Here is a 26,325-nt window from a genome sequence, read left to right on the forward strand (position 1 = left end):
ATCAGTCCACGCGTGAAGCACGTACAAAAAGAAAGCACCCTACAAACACACAAAACAAAAGGTTACCTCACACCCAGACACGCCTCACCGCAGCCGCCGCTACCAGCCGCAGGGAGAACGAAACAGAAACCGGAGCGCTCGGTCAGACCAGCCGCCCGCCGCCGCCGCCGCCCCCACCCCGCCGGGGCTCTGCTCGGCCACCTCCTCCATTACCCCGCGAGGCGGGGGCGGCGAGCGGCCCCCGCAGCAGGCAGACCCGGAGCCGCGGGCTGGAGCCAGCCTCAGGGGCCACGCAGGGAAACTGCCCGGGCATGGTCCTTCCTCGCCCCGTCCCGTCCCGTCCCGCCTCCCTCCCTCCCTCTCCGCCACCGCCGCTCACCTGCCGGGCAGCGCGGGGCCGTCAGGAGCCGCCGGCAACAAGTTTTCGCCTTGCCCTGAGGAGAAGCCTCTACCCTGTCACCGGGGAAGCAGCGCGGCGCCAGCACTTCCTCCTTCCGGCCCCCGGGGCTGGGAGAAGGGCCGGCCCGGCCCGCTGCCCGCCCCGGCCGCCGCCGGCAGCCCGACCCCCCGCGGAACAAAGCCCGGCGCTCCCGCGCCGGCGCGGAGGCTCAGCCGCCTCGGCGGAGCGGCGGTAGCGCGCCTGACGTGGCGCGGTGGGGGCTGAGGGAGCGGCGGCCAACGGCTGCAACGGCGCGGCGGAGGTTGAGGGAGCAGCTGCCAACGGAGCGCGGCGCTAGGCGCTGGCCCCAGCCAGAGGTGGGGCCCCGGGACGTGTCAGCGTGGTAACGGCCCTCCCCGCCTTGCCGCTAAGGGTGCCCCGGTGGAGGAGCGAGACAGCGGCCGGAGCGGGTGCTGAAGGCGGGGGAAAGGCGGCCCGAAGTGCTGGCGGGTCGGTGGCACCGCGTGTGGCCGTTGGAACGACAGGGCCGCGGGAGGTGTCCGGGGAAGGCGGGTGGTGGCCCGCAGGCCTGTTCCCGGGGCGGCCGGGGGGCTCCTGGGCTGGGGGAGTTTCCCGAGGGCAGAGGGGATGTGGAAGCGCGCTGGAAGGGAGGGGGCAGTCGGTCACTTTCAGTGCCCCGGGCCGAGCGCAGGCAGGGCTGGGGTGGGGAGAAAGGGGGGCGAGGAAGGACCTGGGAGGGTCTCTGTGGGGAGCTGCGGGTCGTTCCTCTGCCCTACGCGGGGCTGCGCTTTGGAGTTAAAGCTGAGTTGTTGGTCCTATATTAAGCTATGTCATTAACTACCATTCAGTTTTTTTTTTTTAACTTCATAATACGTGCTCTTAATCCCAAAGGTGTTTTAAAAGTTACAAAATGGCATTTATTGCTTTTTTTTTTTTTTGAGAGCAAGAGATGTTTTTACTTCAAACTCTGAGCATACTTCCTAGTAGCGTGACTCACAAACAGCTTCATACTCTTGTGTAAAAGGCACTGTTTAAAATCTAAATCTGTCACATGTATGCGACTATGTAAGTATCTTTAATATTTAAATATTTATATTTTGACATGGGACTAAGCAGCAATCCTGGAAATGGTCCAGAAGGAAGCACATTTTTGTCTTAAATTGTGCTAAACCGAATCCACCAAGGGTCTAGTCTATTATTTTGAGCAGCGTGGGGAAGATCTTAGACTTGAAAATGCCACTCTGTACTTCCACTTGGTTAGAACATGAGCTTTTGTATTCCTCGACACTGGAGATTCATATTGCCCGAATCTATTCCGACCTTCATTTTAACAAAGAGGAAAGTATACCTTTTCTTTTCTCTAGATGCATTATTTCATTAATCTTCTGTATTTTTATATTCATGGCTTTCTATTAACTGATGTCTGTGGTTTTACAAATGACATGAAATCATTACAACAGAACTATTACTAAATTAAAGCTTGATTTGCAGTCCCATTTCTAAGAAAGAAAATTCATTTTCCACTTTAATGTGGAGTAGGTATTTATTTTTTTAAAATCTACAAGTAAAACATCATAATGAAATTCCTGATGAAATTGCAACAGTAATCAACTCTATAAATAAATATCGTGCTTTCATTCGTGATTTAAAATATATCTTCAAAATGGCTTATTGTACAACAGATGAAATATTTCTGGAAAGGTGAAATTGGCTGATGCCCAAAAACTCAGTTCAGTTTGAGAAAAAAAAGCAGTGCTCTATAGTATAGAAAACAGAAATGTTCACAAAGCCTTATGAAAGTATTATGACACTTTACAAAAGTTCACATAACTAGCAAACATAGTAATCACCGAAGGAAACATTTGTGGGGCTTTGTTTGTGTAACTAAAGGGCAAAAGGTTATATTTGGGGGTGCTTAGAAGTAACTACTTTTCGGTTTTGTGTTTTTTTTTTTCCCCTAGCTCTCTCCTTTGCTTCTACTTTTTAAGAGCACAAAATGCCTGAAGTTAAGCAGAGGAAGAAAGATATTTCTTCATCCAAGACCAATGAGGGTTCACAAAAAGTTGAGAAGCACAGTAATTGTGGGAAGCTGGCAAGTTCCAGGACCAGCAATAATCGGAGTTCCTTTTGGATGGACTCACGGACAACCTTAAGCATATTTTTCCTTGCTCTTTGCTTGGTGCTGACCTGGTAGGTAACCCTCTAAAGTGGATTTTATTATTTTCTTTTGCATTCGATACCATATTCAGTGACGGGCAATGTGATCAGTTACATTTGAATAAAATGTTTGGGTTAAGTGACTGTAGAAATTTGTTAAAGCTAGAAGGATCAAGAAAAGAATAGCAGTATTCACAAGTGTGGAAACTGGTATAGAGTGAGGGGATTATAGAAGCTCGATCTTTTCTATCATGTTGAAAGTTTAAAAGGTATCTTGCTCATGAATTGTAAATACCTGCTTTGGAGACTACATTCTAAGTGTGAAGAGCAACTTAATCTGACAATTAAGTACAACAAGGCTCATTTGGCAGGTAATAAATAATTTAACAGTAGAAGTGATGTAGACTTTTCTGTAAATAATTTGCTCAGCAGTGTGGTAAAGTGTTCATCAGGTGGAGTCTTCAAGTAAAGGTCAAATATCTTTGTAAAAGATGTTTTAGAATATCTTAGCAGCATCGATACCTTAGTTCCATCAGAAACTGAGCTTCTTGCAGAAATTATATGATGCAATTCTCAGAACTCTAGTGCAAGAAACTAGTCCAGATTATTACGCTCTAGGCATCACTCTGAAAATTGAGGTAAAACTTCTTCTTAACGTCACTCAGATCTCATTATCTAAATCTTTGAGAAACCGAATGACATAGTAGAATAAAATACTTTGATGCTTCTGCTTAATGTTTTAAGTATATCTGTTTATGTCTGTTTGCATGTATCTATCTATAGCTAGCATTTTAGCTTTTATTGTCTAACTTTATCTGTATAGACTATTTTAGATCTTTTGAAACTTCTAATCACTATTCAATATACTAATAAATACCAATTTATGAAAGCACAAGTATTTTAAATAAAATCTATAGTTCTAGATAAAATTGTTCTTACTCCTGAGAGGATGCTTCCATAGTCTACAATAAACTTTGTTTAGGGATTCATAAACATCCGCAAAATCCAGGGTTCTTGCTTGGTTGTCTTATTTTCTTTTTAACTTTATGAAGTGCTTACAGTTCAGAAACCTCCCAAGTTCACAGCAGATGTATCTCGTATGTGTTTGAAGTACAGGATTGAGATCTCTGTGGTCTGTTCAAAGCTGGCATCATCCTAACAGTAGCTATACAAGCTTTGCCACAATGCATCATATGTTCTTGGGTGATTACAGTTAAACAACGTTAGAGTTAACCAGCCTTTCTAAATCCAAAGGCTTCGATACATGATTTTGTGATGCTTTGCAAGGAAGTAAAAATTATTTTTTTTGTGTTTTATTTCCACCAGTTAAATAATACTTTATCAATAAAATATATTGTGAGGCAGTGCATTACAAGCATATAATGGCCTCCCTACGTCAGCAGTCTTATCAGATGTTTTTCCTGTTTGAATGGCATACAATGTAAAAACAAAGCACATCTATGGATGTTTCCTTATTTTTCCACTTCTATGGGAAGATAACTCCAGTATGAAGACAGATCGCCTTCATTAAACCCTAATTATTTTTTTTCTCTCATGTATTGATCTAGCAAATTCTGTGAAGACAAATTCATACAGTTGCAGATTGCAGTGTATCAGGTCCAGGAATAGTTAATATATGCTAATTATGTAGTTATGTTTACTATTTATTTACTTGCAATTTACAGGTTCTTATTTCAGCAGTCAAAACAATTTGCTAATATGGAAGAAAAGTACAATTTCTTACAGCAAGAAGCTGAAAAATTCCTGGATGTGGAAAATAAAGTTAACTTAATTTCTAAAAAGGTAATAATTAACATCTTAATGTCAAATGTTCACCAGAGATTATCCAATTGTTTTACTTTGTTGTCATTTAGTTAAATTTAACTCACTGTTTTAAAATAAATTTTCATAATGTGTTCTACTTGCCTGAGAATAGGCCTTTGGAGAACATTTCATGCGACAATGAGCCAATCCATGCCATTGTTGAAGTATGTGAATAGAGTGGTTGTATCTCAGTATTATTTTTTAGATATTAAACTATTTTTAAAAACTTAAATTTATGTACATACTTCATTCTACCATTATTGCTCTGTGTACAATTCTAATATACATTGATGTGAAGAAAATTTACAGGCATTTTTATTTAGTAGACCTTTTCTAATAATATGAAAGACATAATTAAGTGATAGTAATATTTTTTCATTGCATTTTATTTTCTTATCTATGCATGACATTCTGAAGTAGAAAAACTTGGGGTGGCTGCTGAATTATCCCCTATATTTTACAGATAATGATGGGAGTACAGTATGGTTTATGCTAGTGATGTTGTTTTAGCACTGATCTCATAATGATGTCATTTATACATGATGTAATTCGGATATTTATATACTACTCCAGATTGCAAAACGTTGCATGGGATTTAGGTAGTGTGATATATTTTACAAAAAACACCCAAAACCTAAAACCAAAACAACCCCCCAAACCACTGTGGAAAATAAGGGATTGACAACAAAGAAAACGGCATGTATTCTATAGAAATTCAACAACAAACATACCCTTTTCTGTGACTTTTTCATACTAGGTTAATCAACAATGTTTAAAAGACAAAATATAGGAGCTTTGTAACAAGTAAAGTAGCTTCTAAGGGTCTTTATTCTCTGTTAAATAAAAACAAGTGGTTTTCTAGTCTTGTTTTCGTTAAGCAGACATGGACATTGTTTTGTGTTATTAATGCAGCTTGAGTCTTCTGAAAGCATCCTACGAGAAGCTGCTTCATCTGTCTCTCTGATGACTGAGTTTGAGCAGGAAATACCTTCTCTTCATAACACCATAAATGATATTCAGAACAATGAACAGACTCTCTCTATAAAGATGCAGAGCATTAATGAGAAGTTCCAAAATGTTACAAATTCCTGGAGAAGAAACTTGGATGAAATGAACACAAACACTAGTAGTTTAAAATCTGAAGCGAAGTTCATACATACAGAAGTTACTTCCCAAATTAATGAAGTTGACCAAAGAATTAAGTCCCTTTCAGAAAAAGTAAAAGATTTGGAAGACAGTACAGCCAGAAATGTTAAAACACTAAAAAGGCAAGAAGATGATGAATTCTCTAGAATTCAACAGAAGTTGGACTTACATGCAAAGGCAGTTGAAAAACTAGAAGAACAACAGAATAGTCTGGTAGCCAAGGACACAGACCTGAATCAGAAACTTGCGAACTATGAACCTAAAATTGAGGAGTGCAAGACCCATTTGCCAACAATAGAAAATGCTGTTCACTCTATTCTTAGATTATCAAGTGAATTGCTAAGTATGGAGAAAAAGATAGAGGACTTGACGACACAGCTACATACTGTGGAAAATGTTATGTTGAAAACTGTCTCTGATACAATGGCAATGCAAAAGGTTCTTGAAAACATACAGTACAATGACAGCACATTCAAAGTCCAAAATAAAATAGTGGTTTTAGAGAAAGTAGTGCATGACATAAAAGTATCTTCAAAAGCAAAAGAAATAACTTTAGAAAGTTGTAACTTAGAAAATGATCAGAATGGGGATAAGTGAATTTGGATTTAGGGTTTTCATTGATAAAAGAGCACTTTATTATAAGTAATGTGACTCTTAACATATGTTAAAGGTAGCTGAAGTATTGTCATCAATTTAAATTGGCATTGGATCAGACTGAAAGGCAAACTTATAGAGGATAGAGAGCGAGAAATACTGCATTGGAGGAGGCAAGGAGTATTTTCTTAAATAAATTAAGGATTATTTTCAGCTTATTTCTTAAAAGATCATTTTTATTAAAATGGATTTTGAAGCAAAGTATTTAGATTTAAGAAAAAAAAGTCAAAAATGGAGCTATCAGATTAAAATTTATATTTAATTCTCACTACTTTGGTTTTTTTCTATTTTTACTTTTTGTATTATATTCCATGGACTTGTAATACAGTAAACAATTAAGTTATCTCTAGGCAGATATACATGTATCTTGCTTTTAATGTGTTATATACCGTAATGTTTTTGTGCTTACGGTACAGACTTCTCAATGTCAGAGTTGTTATCTGAGATCTACATATTTTATTACATGCAGGAAAGCACTAAGCAGATTTTTAACAGCTGAAGCTTAGATATAACAGCATTACAGAAAACATGAGTAAAGTAGCCCTTACTGAGAACGTTGTCAGATACAGACAGGGGCTTACATAGCAGCTGGTGTTATCTTTTGTTTCTTTGACCCCATGCAAATAGCTCCTTTGACCCTATTTCCAGCCTTTTCAAACTTCCTAAAATCACTGGCATAGTTTTGTTCTGCCACTGTAGTCTTTGGACTACATATAGACTGAAGTTCTTATGCACAGATATTCCTGTTAGATTCCTCTTCCATCATTTAATTTGCAAGTTTGGTGTGATCAGTCACTATTAGTTTGGTCAGGTGGGCGTTGTTTGTTTCTTTATTTGTTTTGGTGCTATTAGAAACGGTATTAACCTTTTCTTCTGTAGAATGTTCTCTATTAGACACTACGTGATATGTCTGGTATTGCTTTGCATTCCAAAGGGAAAAAAAATACTTAACAGTGTTACTGACATTGTTTCCCAAAGTTTGGTGAACCAAGAGCTCCAAAAGCAATTAACGAAAGCCATGGAGTTATGTAGTTAGGGGCAGGGAATATCTGATTTATCTATGGATGTAATGGATCTACTTACAGCAGATGTGGCACTACCTCATAGGCCTGAGAGCTGTTCATTGAAATTTGGATCTCAGGACCACCATAAATTTGTGTCTACAGACTTATGTCTTGGTAATTCCTGGTTCCCGATTTCGGAACTCAGGAAAGGAGACACCTTAGAGAACAGTATGAATCCACAACATTTATGACTTAATCAGGCTTAAGTTAAATTTTTCTGGGTTTGTACATTCATTTATCTAGAACTCTACTGAACTCTTCAGTAAACAGTTAGTGCTGCCCATTCAAGAGCCTATTAAACCAGCACTTCTTACTGTTAGGAAGTCTGTCAGTTTCATATATTATGTAGCTGTTTACAGTCAGATCAATAAAGATGTATTGCAGTAGATTGCCCTGTCCTGGTGCATAAATCTAATTCAAAATAAATTGCTCTTCCAGAAGAGAGTATGGATTAAATACTTTAGTGTTCAGTTGTCCATTAAGAAATACTATTCTGTATGGAAATGTGTTTTAAATACTTTTTCCAAGTGTGTTTTTACTTCATGCAGTGAAGGGTGGCTTCTTAATGTCTTTCATTATGTCTTTCATCAACCCCAACCCCATTGAAAGCTGAATGTACGTGAGATTGAGCAGGAAACCCTTGTCCTTAGAGGGCAACAACTAGGAAACCGGCACAGCTCTCCACAACCTAAATGTTAGTGTTCTGTTTTTAAGCAAACAGTTCTGTGCTGATGAGGCATGACCAACATTATCACAAAGTTAAAAATATTTGTTTCTTTGGTGATATTTTTACTACTAGTGTTAAGAAAAGGATTAGTAACTTGAAACTTATTATAGCCTCTTAGAATGTGTTTGCCCATTTGGTGGGGTTTTTCTCTCTCCGAGTTCTACACTGACTGGGGATTGAACAGGATCGTATCACTTGGGTATTTTCATTTCTTCCTCTCAAACTTGAAAACCAAGAACCAATCATTGAAAAAAAAAAAAAGTGAATAGCAAATTTACTAAAAAATCGAACAGTAGCATGAGGGTTCCCTCACTAACGTAGCTGTTACGGAGGCAGGCTGTTTAAGTAATATTTTTCTTATAAAGTATTTTGGTGGCTGTTTATACAAAAGAGAACCGAGCCTAATTCCTTTGGCTTTTTCTTCTGTGAATGTCATGTTCAAAATATATATTTTGGTTACCAAAATCACATCAGGCAATTATGGTCCATGATGTTAGATAAGAGAATTTTAAAGTAGGCATCTTTCTAAAATGTTTCTGAATGCCCTTCAACATGTGTCTTCTATGATGTGTCTTTCAGGATCACGCACTTTGTATGCTTAATACAAAAATTTCCATATATCAGAAGAAAATTGAATTTGATGACTTGTGTTTTCAGAGGTCATGCTGGAAAGTCATATAGCACCTTCCTGTAATTTTTGTCAGAATAGAAAAAGTAGTAACATCTGAATTTTTTATATATTCTGAAGGGGGAAAAAAAAAAAAGAAATTTTTGGTTGTGTTGCAACAGAAGTATATTTCTGCAATTTCAATATCAGAATAGTAAGATATTTTATTAGAGTATAGCTTTAATTTTGTTGTGAGTTAATAAACTAGAAATCTTGTCAAATATTTTTATTTGTATCCCTATAGTGTGAAAAGACTTGGAATTTGATGGAACAGGTTGAAGATCTTCAAATAATTCCTCACATTAAACATCTGCAGGAAGATTTTTATACAATGAAAACAAGGTCTAGCAGCATAATTAAAAACCAAGAAGAACTGCAGAAGAATTTAACAGCTCTTTTCCATGCAGTTTCAAGTGTGGAAGAGAATGCAGCTTCTGTAGCAAAAAATGTAACTTTGACGATTGTGACAGTAAAAACTGACATAAGGCGCATTTCAGGCCTCGTCTCAGATATGACTGCGCTGACAGATTCTTTGCAAACGCTAGAAGATAAAGTAGAAAAAGGTGAAAAGAAGACAGTGAAAAATATAGGCGACCTGCTTACCAGTAGCATCGACCGAAGTACAGACCTACAAAGCTTGGCATCCAGTAACGCAAAAAAAATTGAACAAATTAAGACAGCATTGTCTGAGTTAAGAAGCGATTTAAACAAGCACTCGGATAGACTTTTGAATCTCGAAAGTGACAGGGCAAAAGTTCTGAAGACGGTTACATTTGCAAATGATTTAAAACCCAAGATGTACAAACTTAAAAAGGATTTTGCCATCTTTGAGCCATTAATAAGTGACCTGACACTAAGAATAGGAAGATTAGTGGAGGATGTATTACGACGGGAGAAGGAAATTGCTTTACTGAATGAGAAATTGGCCAATCTAACAAGAGTTCAAACTGAGATCAAAGATATGAAAGATGAAATAACCAAGATTTCGGACATGAATTGATCGCTGTGAAAAGTCACTGCCTAAAGAACAGTAGTGTTTGAGGAGCGTTAACTCCGTCACGTGTAGTACTAAGAAGACAGACAACATTTAAAGGCTTCATTTAGAAGCACACCGAAACTTAACTAGAGATTTGTCCTCTGCCTTTGTAAAGCACAGAAAAAAAAAGTCATACTGATTTCAAGGGACAAGCTGTAACGTGAGCAAAAAACGTGTCTCTGTGTATGTGTGGGTTTTTTCCGAAGGATGACAGATGCTGTATTTAATAAATTGCTTGTTTTGTACAATAAAAGTGTTAAAGCATAAAATGTTGTTCTTACCTTTGGAGCTTGCTTTTATGAAGAAAGTAGGGCCCAAGACAGACAGATTTCCAGCTTTCCTTTCCTGCTCCAAAGGACGGAATAAAATTGTAGTTTCCAGATAGTTAAACAAGGGTTAATCAAACTGCAGGAGCAATTTAATACTGTCTCAATATATTAACTGTATGATTTTTTTAAACTACGGCACACTCCTTTTTTTCTTTTTGTGAGTAATCAGTATTTACAGAGGTAAGTGCAGTGAAGCAAGCAATGCTCAGAAATAGCGCTGATGCCTTGCAAAAAGGTTTTCTTTGGGGCTTTGTAATTGTGTTAAGTCTTTAAAACACTGAACTCTATGGTCTGAAAGCTTTGAAAGACCTACTAACCCTACTGATGCCTTTCTCCCAATGTCACAGTATCTGTTCAGGAATCCTAACAGCTTTATCCGTTCATTGTTTCTTAGCCTGTAAAACGCTATAGAATTCTGCAGCAGAATTAGCAGAGAGAAGCTATTTAGGCTGCAAACGGTTTGACTGATAGGAGCCACTGGCTCTACTTCTGTGGTGAAGAGCAAGAGTTTAAGAGATTCGAGACATTTGAAAATGTGGTAGGCAGTAGACTGAAGTAACAAGATAACAGGAACGGGCTTGGCAGAGGAAAGAGGGAAAAGTGCATTAAATAGGAATAAAAATGACTATAAAAACCCATTTGGAGAGATACAGCAGTTAAGAAAATCCCTGTAAGTGAAATTATATCAAGAAGTGTAAGCATACAGTAAGGTGTTTATAACTTTCAGTTTAGTTGGTCATACCTGAACATCTCACAGCTACTAGACTCTTGATTGTACGGAAGATATAACCATTCCCCTCCCTCACTATTCTCATCTTCATGCAGCATTCCCTATCTTCTGGCCTGCTTCACGTTCCTGGCCCTGCATACCTTGCTTGCTTTGTTGCCCTCAGTCAACATCAAATGCTTTGTTTCCTTAAGTTTTTCTCTTTTTGGTATGGTTCCATTCCTACCTCCAATTTTCTTCTACCCCCTTCCAGTCCACCTGACAGACCACAAGGCCTTTGCTCTTTCACACAATTCTTAAGCAAGCCCCTGAAAAGAACCAAATGGCATTTGAAGGAGACAGAAAAATTAAAGAACGTCCAGAATGATCAGCCCATGCTAAAGCAGGGGTTTTGTATCATACCTGAAAAAATGTATATGTACATGCACATACATACTCCCTAAGAGTTTGAGGATTACATAATCTCTCATTTATATATGAAAGCCTAGATTTCACTGAATCCACCAATCCTGGGGGGGATTGAGATGCGTGCAAGCTCATGTTAGTCCCATCAAGGAGAGCACTAAATATTTTTGCCCCAAAACGTGCTAATAGCTCGGCTTTTCTCATGCAAACACAGACTGCCTACAACAAATAAATCTGCCTTCCGCTGTAGAAAGAAACTGAGACTTCGAATTTAAAACAAGGAGCTACACAACCATCACCACAAGTTATGAAAAGATGAGTGAAGGTAATCCGAGTTTACCATAAGGATAACAGAATCTGACTAATGTGATGTTTACTTGATTTCGGCAAAATCTCCACACGCATTTTACTTACGCAAGTATTAGTCCAGTTCTGGGCTCCCCAGTTCAAGAAGGACAAGCAACTGCTGGAGAGGGTACAGCAGAGGGCTACAAAGATGATTAGGGGCCTGGAGCATCTCCCTTACGAGGAGAGGCTGAGGGACTTGGGTCTATTTAGTCTAGAGAAGAGAAGGCTGAGGGGGAATCTGATCAATGCTCATAAATACTTAAAGGGTGGGTGTCAAGAGGACAGGGCCGGTCTTTTTTTCAGTGGTGCCCAGGGATAGGACAAGAGGAAATGGGCACAAACTTGAATATAAGAAGTTCCACCTAAACACGAGGAGGAACTTCTTTACTTTGAGGGTGGCAGAGCACTGGAACAGGCTGCCCAGGGGGGTGGTGGAGTCTCCTTCTCTGGAGACATTCAAAACTTGCGTGCACATGTTCCTGTGCAACCTGCTCTGGGTGGACCTGCTTTGGCAGGGGGGTTGGACTAGATGATCTCCGGAGGTCCCTTCCAATCCCATATCATTCTGTGATTCTGTGAAGTGGAAAATACGGTCCAGCTGCAGTTAAATCAGAGACATCTTGACACAGCAAAGAGTTCTTTCTGGATGAAAAGAGCACACGCTATTTTTGGAAGAGTAACCAGATAATAAGCCAGGATAAACAACTGTTGATTCACTTTTGAGCCCCAAATGACTAACCTCCAAACCTCAGAACACATCTACCAGTGAAGAGCAGAGTATACAGTCCTTTCCACGGTCTCCATGGGAAGTTAAATATGCAAAAAATGTTACAGAACCAGTTAGTTTCAATTTATCTATCCATATGCTGACCACCCGCCCTTCCTTCCCAGGACGTGCAGGTCCAAACCATTACGATCCTTTCAGAAACTTTGTTGCTACAAGCAAGAAAGAAAAAGTTTAAGTCACAAAAGTAAAATTGACTTTTAAAAAACAAATAAATCTGGATCTAAAATTTACACACCCACTGTATTGTCTTCACAATTAAGGTGAGCGATCAGTAATTCTCCCATAATCTGCACAGGTATTACAAATCTTCATGTGCCCTTCAAGCACACACCTCCACTGTACTAAAAAATTAAATGAAAGTTTTTAGAGTTGCTTTGTAATTACAGTGGCCTAAGGACAGAGGCAAAGCTCTTTCTACAGGGGAAAAATTGAGGCAGAGTGAGGTACTTTTCATAAATTTAAAGCACATTACTAACCTAAGTTTAGTACAATCCACCAGTAAAACTGGCTCAGTAAAACTACAACCCCTTTGTTAGTTGATTTCTAGGGGCACTCAACGATACTCTATAAATATTTTATTACGTGATTGAGAGATTCAGGCAATAATGAAAATTGCAACTATGCTACTTAAGACAAAGGCGTTTAGGGACATGGTATAGTGGTGGGCTTGGCAAGGTTAGGTTTACGGTTGGACTCAATGATTTTAAGGGTCTTTTCCATTTGTTTCTATGATTCTGTATCATCCCCTGCACCCCAACTGGTAGCAATACTCAGGAAATCCAGGCATAGAACTGGCTGATTGTATTCCTGCCAGCAACTCACAAGGAAAAAAAAAAACCACACCAAACCCCCCCCCCCCCCAAAAACCAGCAGCAGCATTAAGTGATTAGTGCTGAAAAATGACACAAGTACCCCAACATGCCAAAATCTACTTTTACACACTGAAACATCAGTTCAGCCAAGGAGTTTCTGCTTGCGACATCCTCCTCCCACATCACTTGGAGTTACAAAAATCACATTCTGTAACAAGGGCACATGGCTATTAAGCTCAGCTATCCAAGGTACTCGTATTCGCTATAAAAAAAAGCAGGATGTTTATTGTTTTCACTGTGAACTACATCATTTCTCTGTAGAAGTGTCAATGAAATTACAACTATTTGTATTCTTACAGCCCATTTTAAAACTATATGCAACAAGCATTTCAGCAAGTACCAGCACATTGGATCTGTAGTACAACCTGATACAAACACAGGGTGTGGATGGAGTGGTTGTTCCAGAGTCATACAGACAGCACGCTTTAAATCAGAAAGCCAATCTCAGCTCCAGTTAACAGCAGGAAAGGATGTTTACCTCCTTCATGAAACAATATACACGAGCAGCATATACATAATCCATGTTTTACAAAGCACTTTTGGGTTTAGTGACCGGTCGGGAGTTACCCGAGTTATATTGGTTCAAAAGGGAGCGCTCCTTTTTGATACAGGACCGTTCTTGCAACGAAAGCGCAAATCCATCAAAAGCACCACTGCTCCCCTGCTCCATCTTCTCCACTTTCCAAAAACGTACCACACATTATGCTATAAAGCAGTTATCAATGGCAAAGTTGATCTTTTATAACGCATTTCAATACTGCGGTTTTCCCCACATAAGCTTATTTAAAATACGAGTGGGTGACCCTTTAAGCAATTAGCATTTTATATACATTAAACCCCTTCACCTCAAGCAGCTGAGCGAGCCTATGGCTGAACGCTGATGGAGGCAGCAGCTCCCAGGCAATTCTCTCCCCCCCTCTCGGGTTTTCCACTGAAATACAACACTGAAGCAGCACCGAGATATTTTCCCTTTCTCTGTTACAGAAGCAAAGGGGAACCGCTAAGCTGCCCCTTGTAGTCCTACCTCAGATTTACCTCGATAAAATTATCTGACCATCTGTAAAAAGATAGTTTCAGGTCTACCCTTGAGCAGTAAGAAAATGTATTTGAGATGCTCTTATTAGTGCACATACTTAAAACAAATACACAAAGATGACCCAATTCCAGAGAAAAAAAAATAATGTGTGATTTTGCTCCGGATGTAGAATGATAAGTAAGAGTCTCGAGAAATCGAGCTTATCATTGGATTACTTGACAATCAGACTATCTCACAACATAAACCAAGTTTGTCACACTCTTCTGCCAGCCTTAAAAGCTGACAAAATTGCTTCCCTCTCTCAGGATTAGAAGGAACTTGAGATGTTTTTCCAGCAAGCAAAGAAGTCTACCAAGTTAAAACACACCTTTAAAGAAACTTATGATATTCAGTACAGAAAAGTGATACTGTTTTTTTTAACAAGTTGAACCACATACAAAAGTTAACTTCAAAAGCTGATTTAACACCAATCGTTTTGATGCAAGATCAAGTCATAGTTAATGCTCTTCTCCAAGGAAGCTCTTAGGAGCATTTAATGATTCGTTATATAATTTCAAAGCTTCCTACTCTCAATGGGGCAACCAGATGTACATACTTATATCATGAAATATATTTAATTCAACACCAAAGTACTCGTGCAGATGTTTTATTTAGATCTAGGGAATTTGACTTCGCTGTATAATGCAGTTGGTATCAGCCACTCTAGGAGTGTGTTTAGTGTCATGCTGACAGGGAAATAGAGCAGATTTAGATTTTACTCCACATTTTGAAAGGCAACAATTCAAAATAAGGCTCAGCTTGGTTGTTTGGCATAACCATCCAGAATCTTGGAAGTCAGAAGGTTTTCTCGGGGCGTGGGAAGCTCAACACTGTGTAAAAGTTAGCAGGAACATTAGGCTCCAGAGTGAGATGCAGCCGTCAGTGTATTTATGCCACTCCACGGGCGCCTGCTTTAATTGTCCTTTTGACTCTGAGGGACATAAGTAAAGAGGAAGGAGCAGTACAACATACGCAAATGCCAAGCTATGTTCAATATCATCAGCTTCAATGCTGAAAGGCAGCGTATCCAAACAGCTTTGCACAAAAAGACACTTAAGCTCCAGCTCTACTAAGTGAACAAAGTACTGGATACGGTGAACCCTTTTCCCCTATTAGGCATTTTCGGGCTTTTTCTCAATGAGACTTATCAACTGTGGGTTCCTGAACAGGCAAAACACAGAAGGCAGCATGCTCATCTTTCTGTAAAGGACTAGAAAAAGCACTTTCATTGCCTTAACAAAAGATTGCTGTGAATGTCTCCTCTTGCATGCCTAGGAGTCTAGATTTCTTCGCATCCAGGTCCAAAAATATTGGTATGGCTTCTTGCACTGCAGAATTGCATGATTCAACCAAAACTCAGCATTAAAACTGAACTAATTCAGAAAAAAAACCCCAACCCCCTAACTACAGGAGTACCAAGTGCAGGGAAAAGCTCACAAGTTCGTCAAACTTTACAATAAGAGGCAAGCCATCTTTATTTTACTGTAAAGCTATAGTAAGCTTTTAGTGGTCAGATATCCTCAAGAATCTTTATAATAAACACCAGCTTTTCTTTTGTTATGGTAGCAGCTACTGTTTAATTCCACAGTACAATCAGAAGGACCGAGTTCTTTGGTGCAGTTCAAAGCCAGAAATTAGTCAAAGCAGAAATTAGTCAAGTAAGCATCAGTTAGTTACATTGGGATGACCACCCCAAAGCAGAAATGGCTCTATTATGTATAAGGTTCCTTTTATCTCCATGGAAAACACCAATATTAGGATCAGGATGCCCTACTAGACTGCAGTTGCACCTCAGCCACTCGGGAGTTGAGCTATTCTACGGTAACAGCTTATTAAAGGCAAATAAAACAGTGGACTCAAAGTGCACTGAATTGCAGTTAGTTTCTGCAGTTGTACAAGGATAGGTTCTTGGCACTTCTCTGGAAACAGTGAAAGCCTATTTTTGTTATAATCATTTCAATATTCTCTCATTTTTTAAGCGTAGAATAGGTTAATTTATTATTTTTTTTTTGGGGGGGAGGAGTATTTGAGGTATTTGCTGCTATGAAATGAAGCTTACATACGCAGTAGTAAACAGACACTAAGCACTCTGTTTCTCATTTATTTCAGGCAATGACAGTGGCAGAATTTAAACCCTCATGTGGCATGAGGGCAGAGCCAATAATGACATCATATAGAGTTTGTTTTCTACATAGTCAAATATATAAAAGTTTCATGAAACTCATCACTGAGACAGCCAGCATAGTCAGTCCATGAGCTGTCTATTCAGTTAGACCAAGTTTCTTCTTCAGCGATTCTGGCATTTCAGGTGGAGGTGGACGAGGAAGTCTGAAATAAACCTTCACAGAATCATAGATGAACCACTGTAGTGCAGTCAGCGTACCAATCATAATGATACGAGCAAACAGACCTTTCCATACACCTGTGGAGCAAAAACATAAAGCAGGAATAGCGTCAGAAACCAGGAAAAAAAAAAAAATCTTCCCCAAAACACCACAAGCACTTGATCCAAAATACATGAAAGTAAGAAGGTACCTTTGAATCCAAGTCTCTGAAGAACCTGTGAAGCAGAACTGCCTTTTTCTTTGTTCAACACAGATACCACGGAGTCAGCAGGATGGGAAACGATTGCACAGAACACACCAGCTGAAAGAATAATTTGACATTAGGTCTCTGGTGTTTTAGCTGTAACATTACTGTGCACACTAAGCACAACGAACTGCAACCACACCTTCTAATAAATTGCTAATGAATTGCACAGCAGTTATGTCAAGCCCTGAGGAGTCTTCATTGCACTAGGCCTAGAAGGATGCCCTCGGCACAGGCTCTTTGCTGACCTACATGCAGTTAGGACTGACCTACAACCCTTCCTCCTACCCATTGCCACTGGAGAGCCTAGCCTCCGGATCTTGCAACACCTCTTCTGCTAAAATAAAACTCCTAAATCTTTGTATACTGAAAATCCCCCTTTCATCCAGATTTCCCTCCCCTTCCTTCAACCTTTCCCAGCCTAGCAACATGCAAGTTTTTTTTCACCTAAATCAGCTGCAGTTTCTAAACTTGGACATCAACATTGGTAACACACAGGAGCAACTAAGAGTATTGTCCTACTATAGACTCATTTTCCACCTACAGACTGAATATAGTTTTTTTTCCCCTGCACATTTTAAAGTTACAAGTGAAATCTACCATTCTAGTTACATCTATCTAATAGTCTGAAAAGGCTTCTTGAGTTGTGGCAGTCCATTAATGAGGTGTAGGACTTAAAGATTCCTTACCAATATAGCCTGCAATAAATGTGACGACCAGCTGTTCTCCTTTTGAACATTCACTTCGTGGCTTAGGAACAACGTACTTGTAGAGAGCTTCAACAGTACGTTCAAAGCAGGCAAATTTCATCATTGTGTATGGAATCTGTCTCATCCATAGTGGAGCAACACCTTTATAGAAACTTAGCAGGAGAAGAGAAAAACTTAGTTTCATTTTCTCCAGTATTTAAGGTACATTTTTAACTTAAAAAAAAGAGTTAGATTATTGTTGCTATCAGAAACATAACTTCTAAATACTGGTACTGTAAGACTTAAGTGTCTCAATACCTACAGAACCGGAAGTTTTATTAGTTCCTGAGTACTAACTTAAAACAGCAGCACAAATAAGAATTTACCCAATGCCTGAACACTGCACAGCTGTTTTTGCAGTCACTTTTCAGATTACAACACATTGTAGTAATGTGGTACTCATACTATAAGTGCAGTTAAGGCGTATGTCTGCATACCAGCCAAGTCCCGATAGCGATAAATGACTTGTATATTTACAGCCACTTCTATCAGAACAGAAAGCTAGCATGCAGTTATAATACTCTTACATGCCAATGACTCAAGCATCTTTGACTGTACAACCAAAAAGTTGCTGAATATCTCTGACTGGAACTGCTAGAAACTGAAGTTATCCAGCAGAACTCAGCACAAAGATACTCACAAAGATGGATCTAAGGAGCATGTGGAAGTAACAGCCAGTTCAGCACAGATTCCCTGAAGTATGTTAAGTTGTTATCTTGAAATACAAAGATCAAAAAATATTATACACTAAAGGCACAACAGTTTTAGCAACAGTCTTTCATTGGGAAAAAATACTCAACATCAAGAACCTAAATAAAAATAAAAATTAAAGTCAAGAAGATACTTACGCCCAGATGCCTTCTTCTCCAAACATTTTAGGTACAGCCTGCCGCAGAGTGTTGGCGTATCCAGGCTGTGTCTGAATACGAACTTTAGCAGCTTCCATTGGAGCCAGAGCAATGTCAGCAAAAAACTCCGCACTGGCAGATGCAGCTAAATATAGCGAAGTACGCCACAAATATGCATTTTCCTGAAGTGAATTTAAAAACACATTTTTATTAATGAACCGTGCTTTTGCGATTACTCCACATTACTACTACTATTACTTTGCAGATATATAGCCTCATATAAACCACTTAAGGCTTACCTCTCCCAGCATGTTGCCATATAGGATTTTGAAAACTTCATAGAAACCAAATTTACAAAGCCCTTGCATGGAATATCCAATAAAAGTTGGAGCCCATCCCTTAGCCAAGCCACGAACACCATCTTCTTTGACTGTCACTGAAAATCCATTGAAGATGCTCTTGTATTTTTGTGGATCAACCTAAAGAGAATAGGCAGTTAATTGCTTGACACGGCTTACTATTTCCCTTCTCACTTGCCCATCCAAAATATAAAATTCTTAAATTCCTCATACAGCTGGCTTCCTAAGGTTCCCTGGACAGCAGCCTATACTCAACACAAAGTTACACTAACATAACTGTTAATAGTTACTTGCTAGGCTCAAACCCTAACTTATTTTAACAGGCAGTATGTTCCTCAATACTCAGGAGCCACAAAACTATCTGAATTTTGCTTTACATTCATTCTCCAAATTAACAATATTATTTTCTCTATCAAAAAGATTTACTAAAATCACTATTCTAACACTGACAGTAGTATACTGTTGTACTCATGTTTAGATCAGATTCTTTATAAATTTGATAGCTTCTGTCAGCATTCTCATCCTCTCTATGTCACACTTATGTACACTTGCCACAAACCAAGCCTGACGATTCACCTGATTCTTAATCAGAAAAGGTTATTTGTCCACTGTTAGTTTGATTCCTCCACATAGTCAGATGGAGCAAAGCAGATAAGCAGATCAAAGTGTACTCAAGAACTTCTAACACTTGTACTTTGACTTCATAATAAAGGTTATATAGAAAATATTCTCTGCACAAAAAACACTGAGTGAGATTTCATTAATAACTTATCAGAAATAAAAAAAGATCAACTTGAATTTTTTTTTTCATGTGAAAGGAAGCCATTTAACAAATTCTTAAAAGGGTCATTATGACAAATTTTAAGTCACATCACATAGTTGTTTTTCATATTTGACATCATCCAACACTTCCTCAGAGGAATAAGAAGAAAGGTACCAAATTATTAGTCAATCAAAGCTTTCAGAAAGAGCTACGGGACCTGCAATGACTGATATTTTGCCTTGCAGTCTGCAACAACCTACTTGAGAACTAATTCATCAAAACGTGTCAATTTTAGAAGATTCAGAATTTCAGAAAATTGGGTATTTAATTGGTCACTGTAAAATGAGACTATGTTCATGTCAGAACCATGCTTAATTATCTTCTACATAGAAGGTGACCTCTTCTTAAAGAGACATGAGGGGACAGGCAATGGGTTTCTTCCTGGAGAATCTAGGAAGGATTAGTAACGTGCTCTGTACTGGGTCTGTAAAGAGATAAATGCTGACAGGTTTTACAAGGTCACACCTGGAATCCACACAGAACCCTCCACTTGTGCCTTCCTCTAAGTGCTGGAGAAGGAAGGGGAAGTATCACCAGGAAGGAAGCCAAGAACTGGTAGCCCAAGCTTGACATACCTACCAAGCAGCTGAAGCCTGGGAAGTATGAGGATTTGCTCCCAGCTGTATATGCAGCATTACAGGTGCAGCACTGTATAGCTCTCAGACTTTCTGCCCATTAACCCAATTTGCAATCAGATCAAGAACTGTTTGAGATGCTACATCTTCTTTACCCATCATCAATTTCCTCTTCCCAGGAAACTTATCCTTAGGTGTGGGTAGTCAAGATACTGATCTTGGATTTTTTAAGTCCATAACAGAAAAGCGCACTTAAGCTACATTTTCAGAAATAAAACACATACTCAGCTACAGATATTCCTTAGTAGTAGAAATAGGGAATTCCTAAACAGTTAAGCTGGTCTCAATGCAAATTTTGTAGAAAGCAGCATGTTGCCTTCGTTTGATGCACCCTGTGTTTGTCTGATGTGTTAAAGAATTACTAGTTTGAGACCAGAATTTCAGGTGTTCTCAAGTACGCAAAAAAGCCGCTCATGTAAAAGAATGCTAAATAAAGGCCTCCTGGAAGAACAAAATTTTAAAGAATATCACATGCAGTACTCCTAGTATGACTAGTAGGTCTGACTAATTAGTAGCTCCCTCCTAACTTCAGAAGTTCTGTCATTACAAAAATCACCACTTTTATAATCAATCAGCCTAGACAACAGGTAAGTTAACTACTTCATTTCCAGGAATTTAGAAGTGTGCTTTAATTTGCTTCATTCTTGAGGCACACATTTGCGTGAATAAATCCATTAATATGTTTTATCCATGGCTGTTCACTAGGTGATTTTAATCTGGTATTACAAATTAAGTGCAATGTGACAAAACTCCTTTCAGTCCAATCAAGAACCACTTCAAGGAAAGCACTGATGGCCTTACCAATACCATATCAAGTTTTACTCATCCAATTCGAAGTGGTGTTGTTAGAAAGTATCCAATCCATAAGCCATGCATTGATATCCACAATGTTAATGGATCAAATTATACATGCATGTCACTCCAGGCTTAAAACCAGATCTTCAAAACACCAAAGATAGTACTTCCTTCCTCCAAAAGCACAGGAATAGCGCTAGACAGCCTACTGGACAGTGAAGAGTAACATTGTGGGGGGGTGTCTTTTAGCCAATATAGTCAGTTATATGTGCCTTAAATGTAGTCAAAAACAATTAATACAGATTACCCTAAATGCCTCTGCTTCTCTTGAAAATGGTATTTTGTTAGTCTTACAGCAGTAGACTTGATAAAAGTAGCATTCAAGTTTACTCACTTCCCGTCATCCAGAAGAGACTTGTGTCCCTACTGTAAACTCTTAATAGGCTGGCTACATTAGAGAAAAAGTTTAAGAAACGTTAATACAAACCTGCATACGACATTTCACTAAATCCAGAGGTACAACAGCAGTGTGTGTCAGGCCACAACTTAGGACCCCACCAACGCCACAGAGAGCGTAAAACTTGAGCGAGCCATATTCACAACTGTATTCTGCAGCAAAAAATAAAGACACACCATGCTTTTACATAAACTCCATGCAGTGTTGGACAATGACATCCAGGGGATAGTTTATACCTCCAACTCATTAGTAGATTAATTATACCACACTAAACATGCTTTGTCAATGTCAACACATACCAACGTGCAGAACCAACCTGCATTCTGCATTTAACCAGGTCTAGAGGAACCAGTGCTGTATGTGTTGTTCCACAGCTAATAATCCCACCAAGGCCACAAAGCATAAAGAATCTCCCTGAGCCATATGCACAGCTGTATTCTAGTTTATTGGGAAAAAAAAATTACATATATATGATCAATCACAAATGGTAACAAAGATCAGAAAAGAAACAAAACTGAGTGCAACCTTTTTAAAAGTATTAAACTGAAATAATTTCCCATGCTATGTTTTTCAACTGTAGTGTTATACTCAAAAATAATTCCCTTGCTTTAAATTAACACCTTTGGGACTGACAAGATTTGATTCTAGGCCCTCCAAATTGAGTTTGTTTCTTTAAAAAAAGCAATGGAAGAAAGTTAAGTTTTAGGTCACAGCACATTTAAATCATAGAAATTAATCCCAAAAGCTGCTAGTAGAAATTATGAGGTAAAGTTTAAATATCCAACATTTTCTTACACCAAGAAATTAAGCAAGAAGAGTGTTTCTCTAGTATTCTGGAGAATACAAATACAATACAAAGCTTCTCTTGTTAAATATTCTGTGATAGTACAACTTCTGTATTTCAGTAGTGACCATAGAGATCTACAAGATCAGTGCTCTATTTTTCCTTATACAGATATATTTTCAGGTATTTTTCAGATTCTTTATACAGATTTACTTCTTATTTTCTTTCAAATACAGAATCTCAGATTTATACAGCTTCTGTCTAATGAAATTGCAGAATTTTATTCAATTAATCATCACATTCAATGCTCATAAAGAATCTTTCAGATCACATTTAATCAAGGGATATTTCATTTGCACTGTTCCATACAGTACTGTGTGGAAAACCATCCAGTCTTATAAGAGCAAGTTATTTTCACAAATTCCAACAGAGCAAAGTTACTGGAGCTGAAAAACAAGAATCAGTTTCCTTCTTCCATTTTTGAAGAGGCTACAGGGGATATGATTATGTGCAACCACAGAACACTTAAGTTTACAATGAACAGTATGAAAAAAGGTAGCAGCACAGTTCACCTACTACGGCTACCATTTTAAGTATATAAGTAAAACCAAAATTAATATACTGAATAAGCATATAGAAAAAATACACTGTGCAGAAAATATTCCCCAGAGAAGAAAAGGATAATCAAGTGTTTTTTTGCTATTAGATCTAGTGGTGTTACTCCTGTATAATGGAATAGACCTTGAGAGCTTCCTTGCCCTGTCTTTTTGCTTCTGAAATAAAATCTGTTATGAACATCAACAAAAATTTACATTTACATTCAACATCATCAACAGGGCACCAGTTAACACTAGCAGTCTTATCCAGCTTATAACTTTGCTATTATAATGGAACTTCTTTCCAAAAATGTTCCAGATTTTACATTAGTTTACATTCACATTTCTTACCTTACTCTTCAAAATTAATCACCAAGATAACAAAAATAACATTTTTTTTTCTTTATTCTAAAATAGCAAATACCAAATCACAGACACTGTATTAAGACTACACTTAAAGCAAGGAATCAGTTAACAGTCAGAATAATGCATAAAACTTATGAGAATTTCTGTAACTGGGATACTGTTCAAGAATGTAAATATGCTGGTCTGGGACTTACACATTCCTCTAAAATAGCTTGATTACACTAGGACACCTGCAGACAAAAGTAATACTCTGTTTACAACTCTGCCAGAATGACTGGTTAAACAAATACAAACAAGGCTTTCTATGCAGGTGTAATCAAAGAACAGACACTGGGTCTGCGTTATGGGGCAGCTCTGCCTAGCTCTATCTTTGGCCTGCAGCATAACTGTACTGCAGCAGTTACCGTGCTGCCCAGACACCTGAAGTGTTTGTTCACACTCTTTTTCACAACAATTTCTGTTAGGAGTCATACTCCTCAACTGACAGAAACGGATATTTATAGAAGCCACAGAAGAGTAGAGCTTCGTGTATCTGCTCGATTACAATAGTATTCAGGCTGACCTGTCAGCTAGGTGTTCAAAAAGAGTAACTAAGAAAAGCAAAGCCAGTATCAACTAGGCTTGAGCTCTTTACGGATACCTAAATTTGCAATGGTACAGCAGTTTTAAGAAAAATCATAGTAGATCCCAGACTTCTTATTACAAGCAGAGTCAAATTTCCTAAAAACTGTTATCTGACAAAAGAACTGGCTAAACATGTAGTAGAGGGCAAGAAAGTTATTTTAACATACCTAGACACTGACTTAGGACAAACACCCTGAAGCTACTTAAATATAATTATACAGCACAAAAATACGCCTACTTCATTTCTTTGCTTCTGATCTGATACATTAACAAGGACAAATTCCAAGAGCTGATCATAAAACACTGTCCCTGAGCTGCATTATGGCTGATGCCCTGAGCTGAACTCACAAGGTCTTGTGTTTTGTACTGACTTTGTGTGACCTTGCGTAAGCTCACATACCTTCTGCAACATGTTACTCTCCCAATACAAAGACCAGAGAACCAACTGGTATGTAAAATAACACACACAGCAGAAAAGACTACAAAGGCTAAGAAACTGGTCACCTTTGACTGCATCTGCCTACAAAGAAGATGAAGATCAAGCATAAAGCTTTCAAGAAATAAGTACACTTACTGAATATATTTAGGATACTGAAGAGCTATTTAGGGCTTTAGTTAGCTAGCAACAAGATTACTACACTGAAAACCAGAAGTACTTTCTTGAAAGCTTAATAAAATCCAACACCCAGTTCTGTCTCTCTTTCACATATTACATGAATGTTAATGCAAGGGCACTAACATATTTCAGTTATCATAAGAGTTCAGAAGAGGAATCTTGCTGAAAGCACTTTTTTTTTTCTTAAATAAAGGCAGAGATGCTTTTAAGTTACTAACAGCTTAAAAGAATTAGAATTTTAACATCTACCTCCACTGTTAGGTGTATCAATGTCTGACCTTGCAAGTCACAGAAGTGACCAAGAAACACAAACAAATCACACTTAAATCTAAAATGCATCACTGTATATTAGGCAGCACAGCTATCTGCTGTATGCCCCACAACTACAAAGGAGGGAAAAAAAAAACCAAAACAAACCACAAAAAAACAGAACAGCTACAGGCACTCTAATATGTCTGGATACTCAGATGTCCAGCTGTGAATAAACAGAGGGGGAAGGGAACAAGTAAAATAAAAAAAAATAAAATAAAAAAGATGGAAAATGGTCTTTGAAATCCATCCAGATTTACATTTTACATACTGTTCTTCTCCAAGGAAGAGAGAAGTACAGGCCTGAAGCTGGACCTGACCCCGAGGCTGCAGGCCCAGAAGAGCCAGAAAAAGCATCCTCTTATCCCCAGGACAGACTCCCATCGGGGATCTCTGCAATCACCCTGAGCCAGAACCTTCCTGTGTCCTTTCCCGGTAACACCGGATCCTTGCTGCCACTCAGCACACACCGCGCGGGGAGCGGAAGAGGCTGCCAGCGCCTCCCCCACCCGTGCCCTTCCTCGTCCTCCAAGCGGGCGCGTAGGCCCAGCGCCGGCTCCTCCCTAGCCCGGCCGAGCCCCGCCGAGCGCTAACCCTCCATCCGCTGCCCCGAGGGGCGCAGGCCCGCGGTAGCACGGGCACCGCCGCCCGCAGGCCTCGCCTCCGCCACGACCCCTCTCACCTTCAGCGGCGGCCGCGGCCGCCAAGCTCCGCCGCGTGGTGGGCGCCTCCGCCGGCCCCGCGCGCTTTCTCGCCCCATCCTGGACCAGCTGGAAGTGCGGCGCGTAGAAGGGGTTGAGCCGGGCGAGCGGCGCGATGGACGAGAACATGGCGACCTGAGGCGGGCGAGAAAAGCAGAGCGGGGTGGGACGGGGAAGCCCCACTGCGGAACCGGGCCGGGTGGGATAGACCCGCACCCGCCAAGACGGCCCGTCGCCCCCGGGGCGAGCAGCGGGCCCCCGCCGACCGGTCGCCGCCGCGCCGCCCCGACTCACCTCCTAAGATGGCGGCAGCGCAGACCCGCTGCTCGGGCGGCGGCTCGGCGCAGAGGCTGACCGCGCGCCCCGCTCCGTCACTTTGTCCTTCGCCGACGCGCGGGGCGGGGCCGCAGACCAAGAAGGCGCCGGGCGATTGGCGGAGGCGCTCGGCGAAACGGCACTTACGGCGCACGCGCAGCCGAGGCCTACGCCCTTGGCAGGGGCGGGGGGCGGTGATTACCGCCCGTCCCGGGGGGCGGCGAGGCTGGAGCGCGGCCGGCAGAGGCCCAGAGGGGGCCGTCTATCCTCCGCGAGTGCCCGTCGGCTCACGGCCCGGCCGTCGGCTGCCTTCGCCGAGGTCAGGCTGCCCCCGCGGCTGCGACAGGCCCGGGAAAGGCGGTGGCTTCTGGCTGAGGGCCCGCCGGTTGTCAGGGGCGCATGCACCCTATGCCTGAACTCGGGGGCTTCCCTTCGTGCTGCCGAAGCCTTTGGGCACCTGTGCGAGGGCCCGGGGCCGAGTCAGACCGGAGACGCTCCCGAACACCACCAGCTCTACACTTACATCACCCCCGCCCGCGGC

General features: G+C 40.2%; 2 protein-coding genes and 1 non-coding gene across 5 annotated transcripts; 1 reads left to right on the forward strand and 2 right to left on the reverse strand.

The window, feature by feature from the left end:
• Positions 1-569: 569 nt before the first annotated feature.
• IKBIP (IKBKB interacting protein) lies at positions 570-9,940 on the forward strand. 2 transcript variants are annotated; one of them, XM_074144362.1, is made up of 4 exons: positions 570-756; positions 2,362-2,590; positions 4,243-4,360; positions 8,884-9,940. In XM_074144362.1, the coding sequence occupies exons 2-4, from the start codon at positions 2,397-2,399 to the stop codon at positions 9,637-9,639; spliced, it is 1,068 nt and encodes a 355-aa protein (XP_074000463.1). In that variant the 5' UTR covers positions 570-756; positions 2,362-2,396; the 3' UTR covers positions 9,640-9,940. The 2 variants fall into 2 exon arrangements, with proteins under 2 accessions (XP_074000463.1, XP_074000462.1); XM_074144361.1 differs by lacking the exons at positions 570-756; positions 8,884-9,940 and adding an exon at positions 5,294-6,124 and having other exon boundaries at positions 2,397-2,590.
• A 3,403-nt stretch (positions 9,941-13,343) lies between these two features.
• Positions 13,344-26,325, reverse strand: SLC25A3 (solute carrier family 25 member 3). 2 transcript variants are annotated; one of them, XM_074168901.1, is made up of 8 exons: positions 25,764-26,325; positions 25,451-25,604; positions 21,790-21,911; positions 18,704-18,883; positions 18,405-18,586; positions 17,497-17,669; positions 16,754-16,864; positions 13,344-16,640 (listed from the first exon to the last, which is right to left on the reverse strand). In XM_074168901.1, the coding sequence occupies exons 2-8, from the start codon at positions 25,596-25,598 to the stop codon at positions 16,480-16,482; spliced, it is 1,077 nt and encodes a 358-aa protein (XP_074025002.1). In that variant the 5' UTR covers positions 25,599-25,604; positions 25,764-26,325; the 3' UTR covers positions 13,344-16,479. The 2 variants fall into 2 exon arrangements, with proteins under 2 accessions (XP_074025002.1, XP_074025003.1); XM_074168902.1 differs by lacking the exon at positions 21,790-21,911 and adding an exon at positions 21,504-21,625 and having other exon boundaries at positions 25,764-25,862.
• Positions 17,981-18,220, reverse strand: LOC141462704 (small nucleolar RNA SNORA53). Its single transcript, XR_012463218.1, has one exon. It is a non-coding gene; the product is annotated as a small nucleolar RNA SNORA53 (small nucleolar RNA).

This window comes from Numenius arquata, chromosome 2 (assembly GCF_964106895.1).
Source record: "Numenius arquata chromosome 2, bNumArq3.hap1.1, whole genome shotgun sequence".
In the NCBI taxonomy this organism is placed as follows: Eukaryota; Metazoa; Chordata; class Aves; order Charadriiformes; family Scolopacidae; genus Numenius; species Numenius arquata.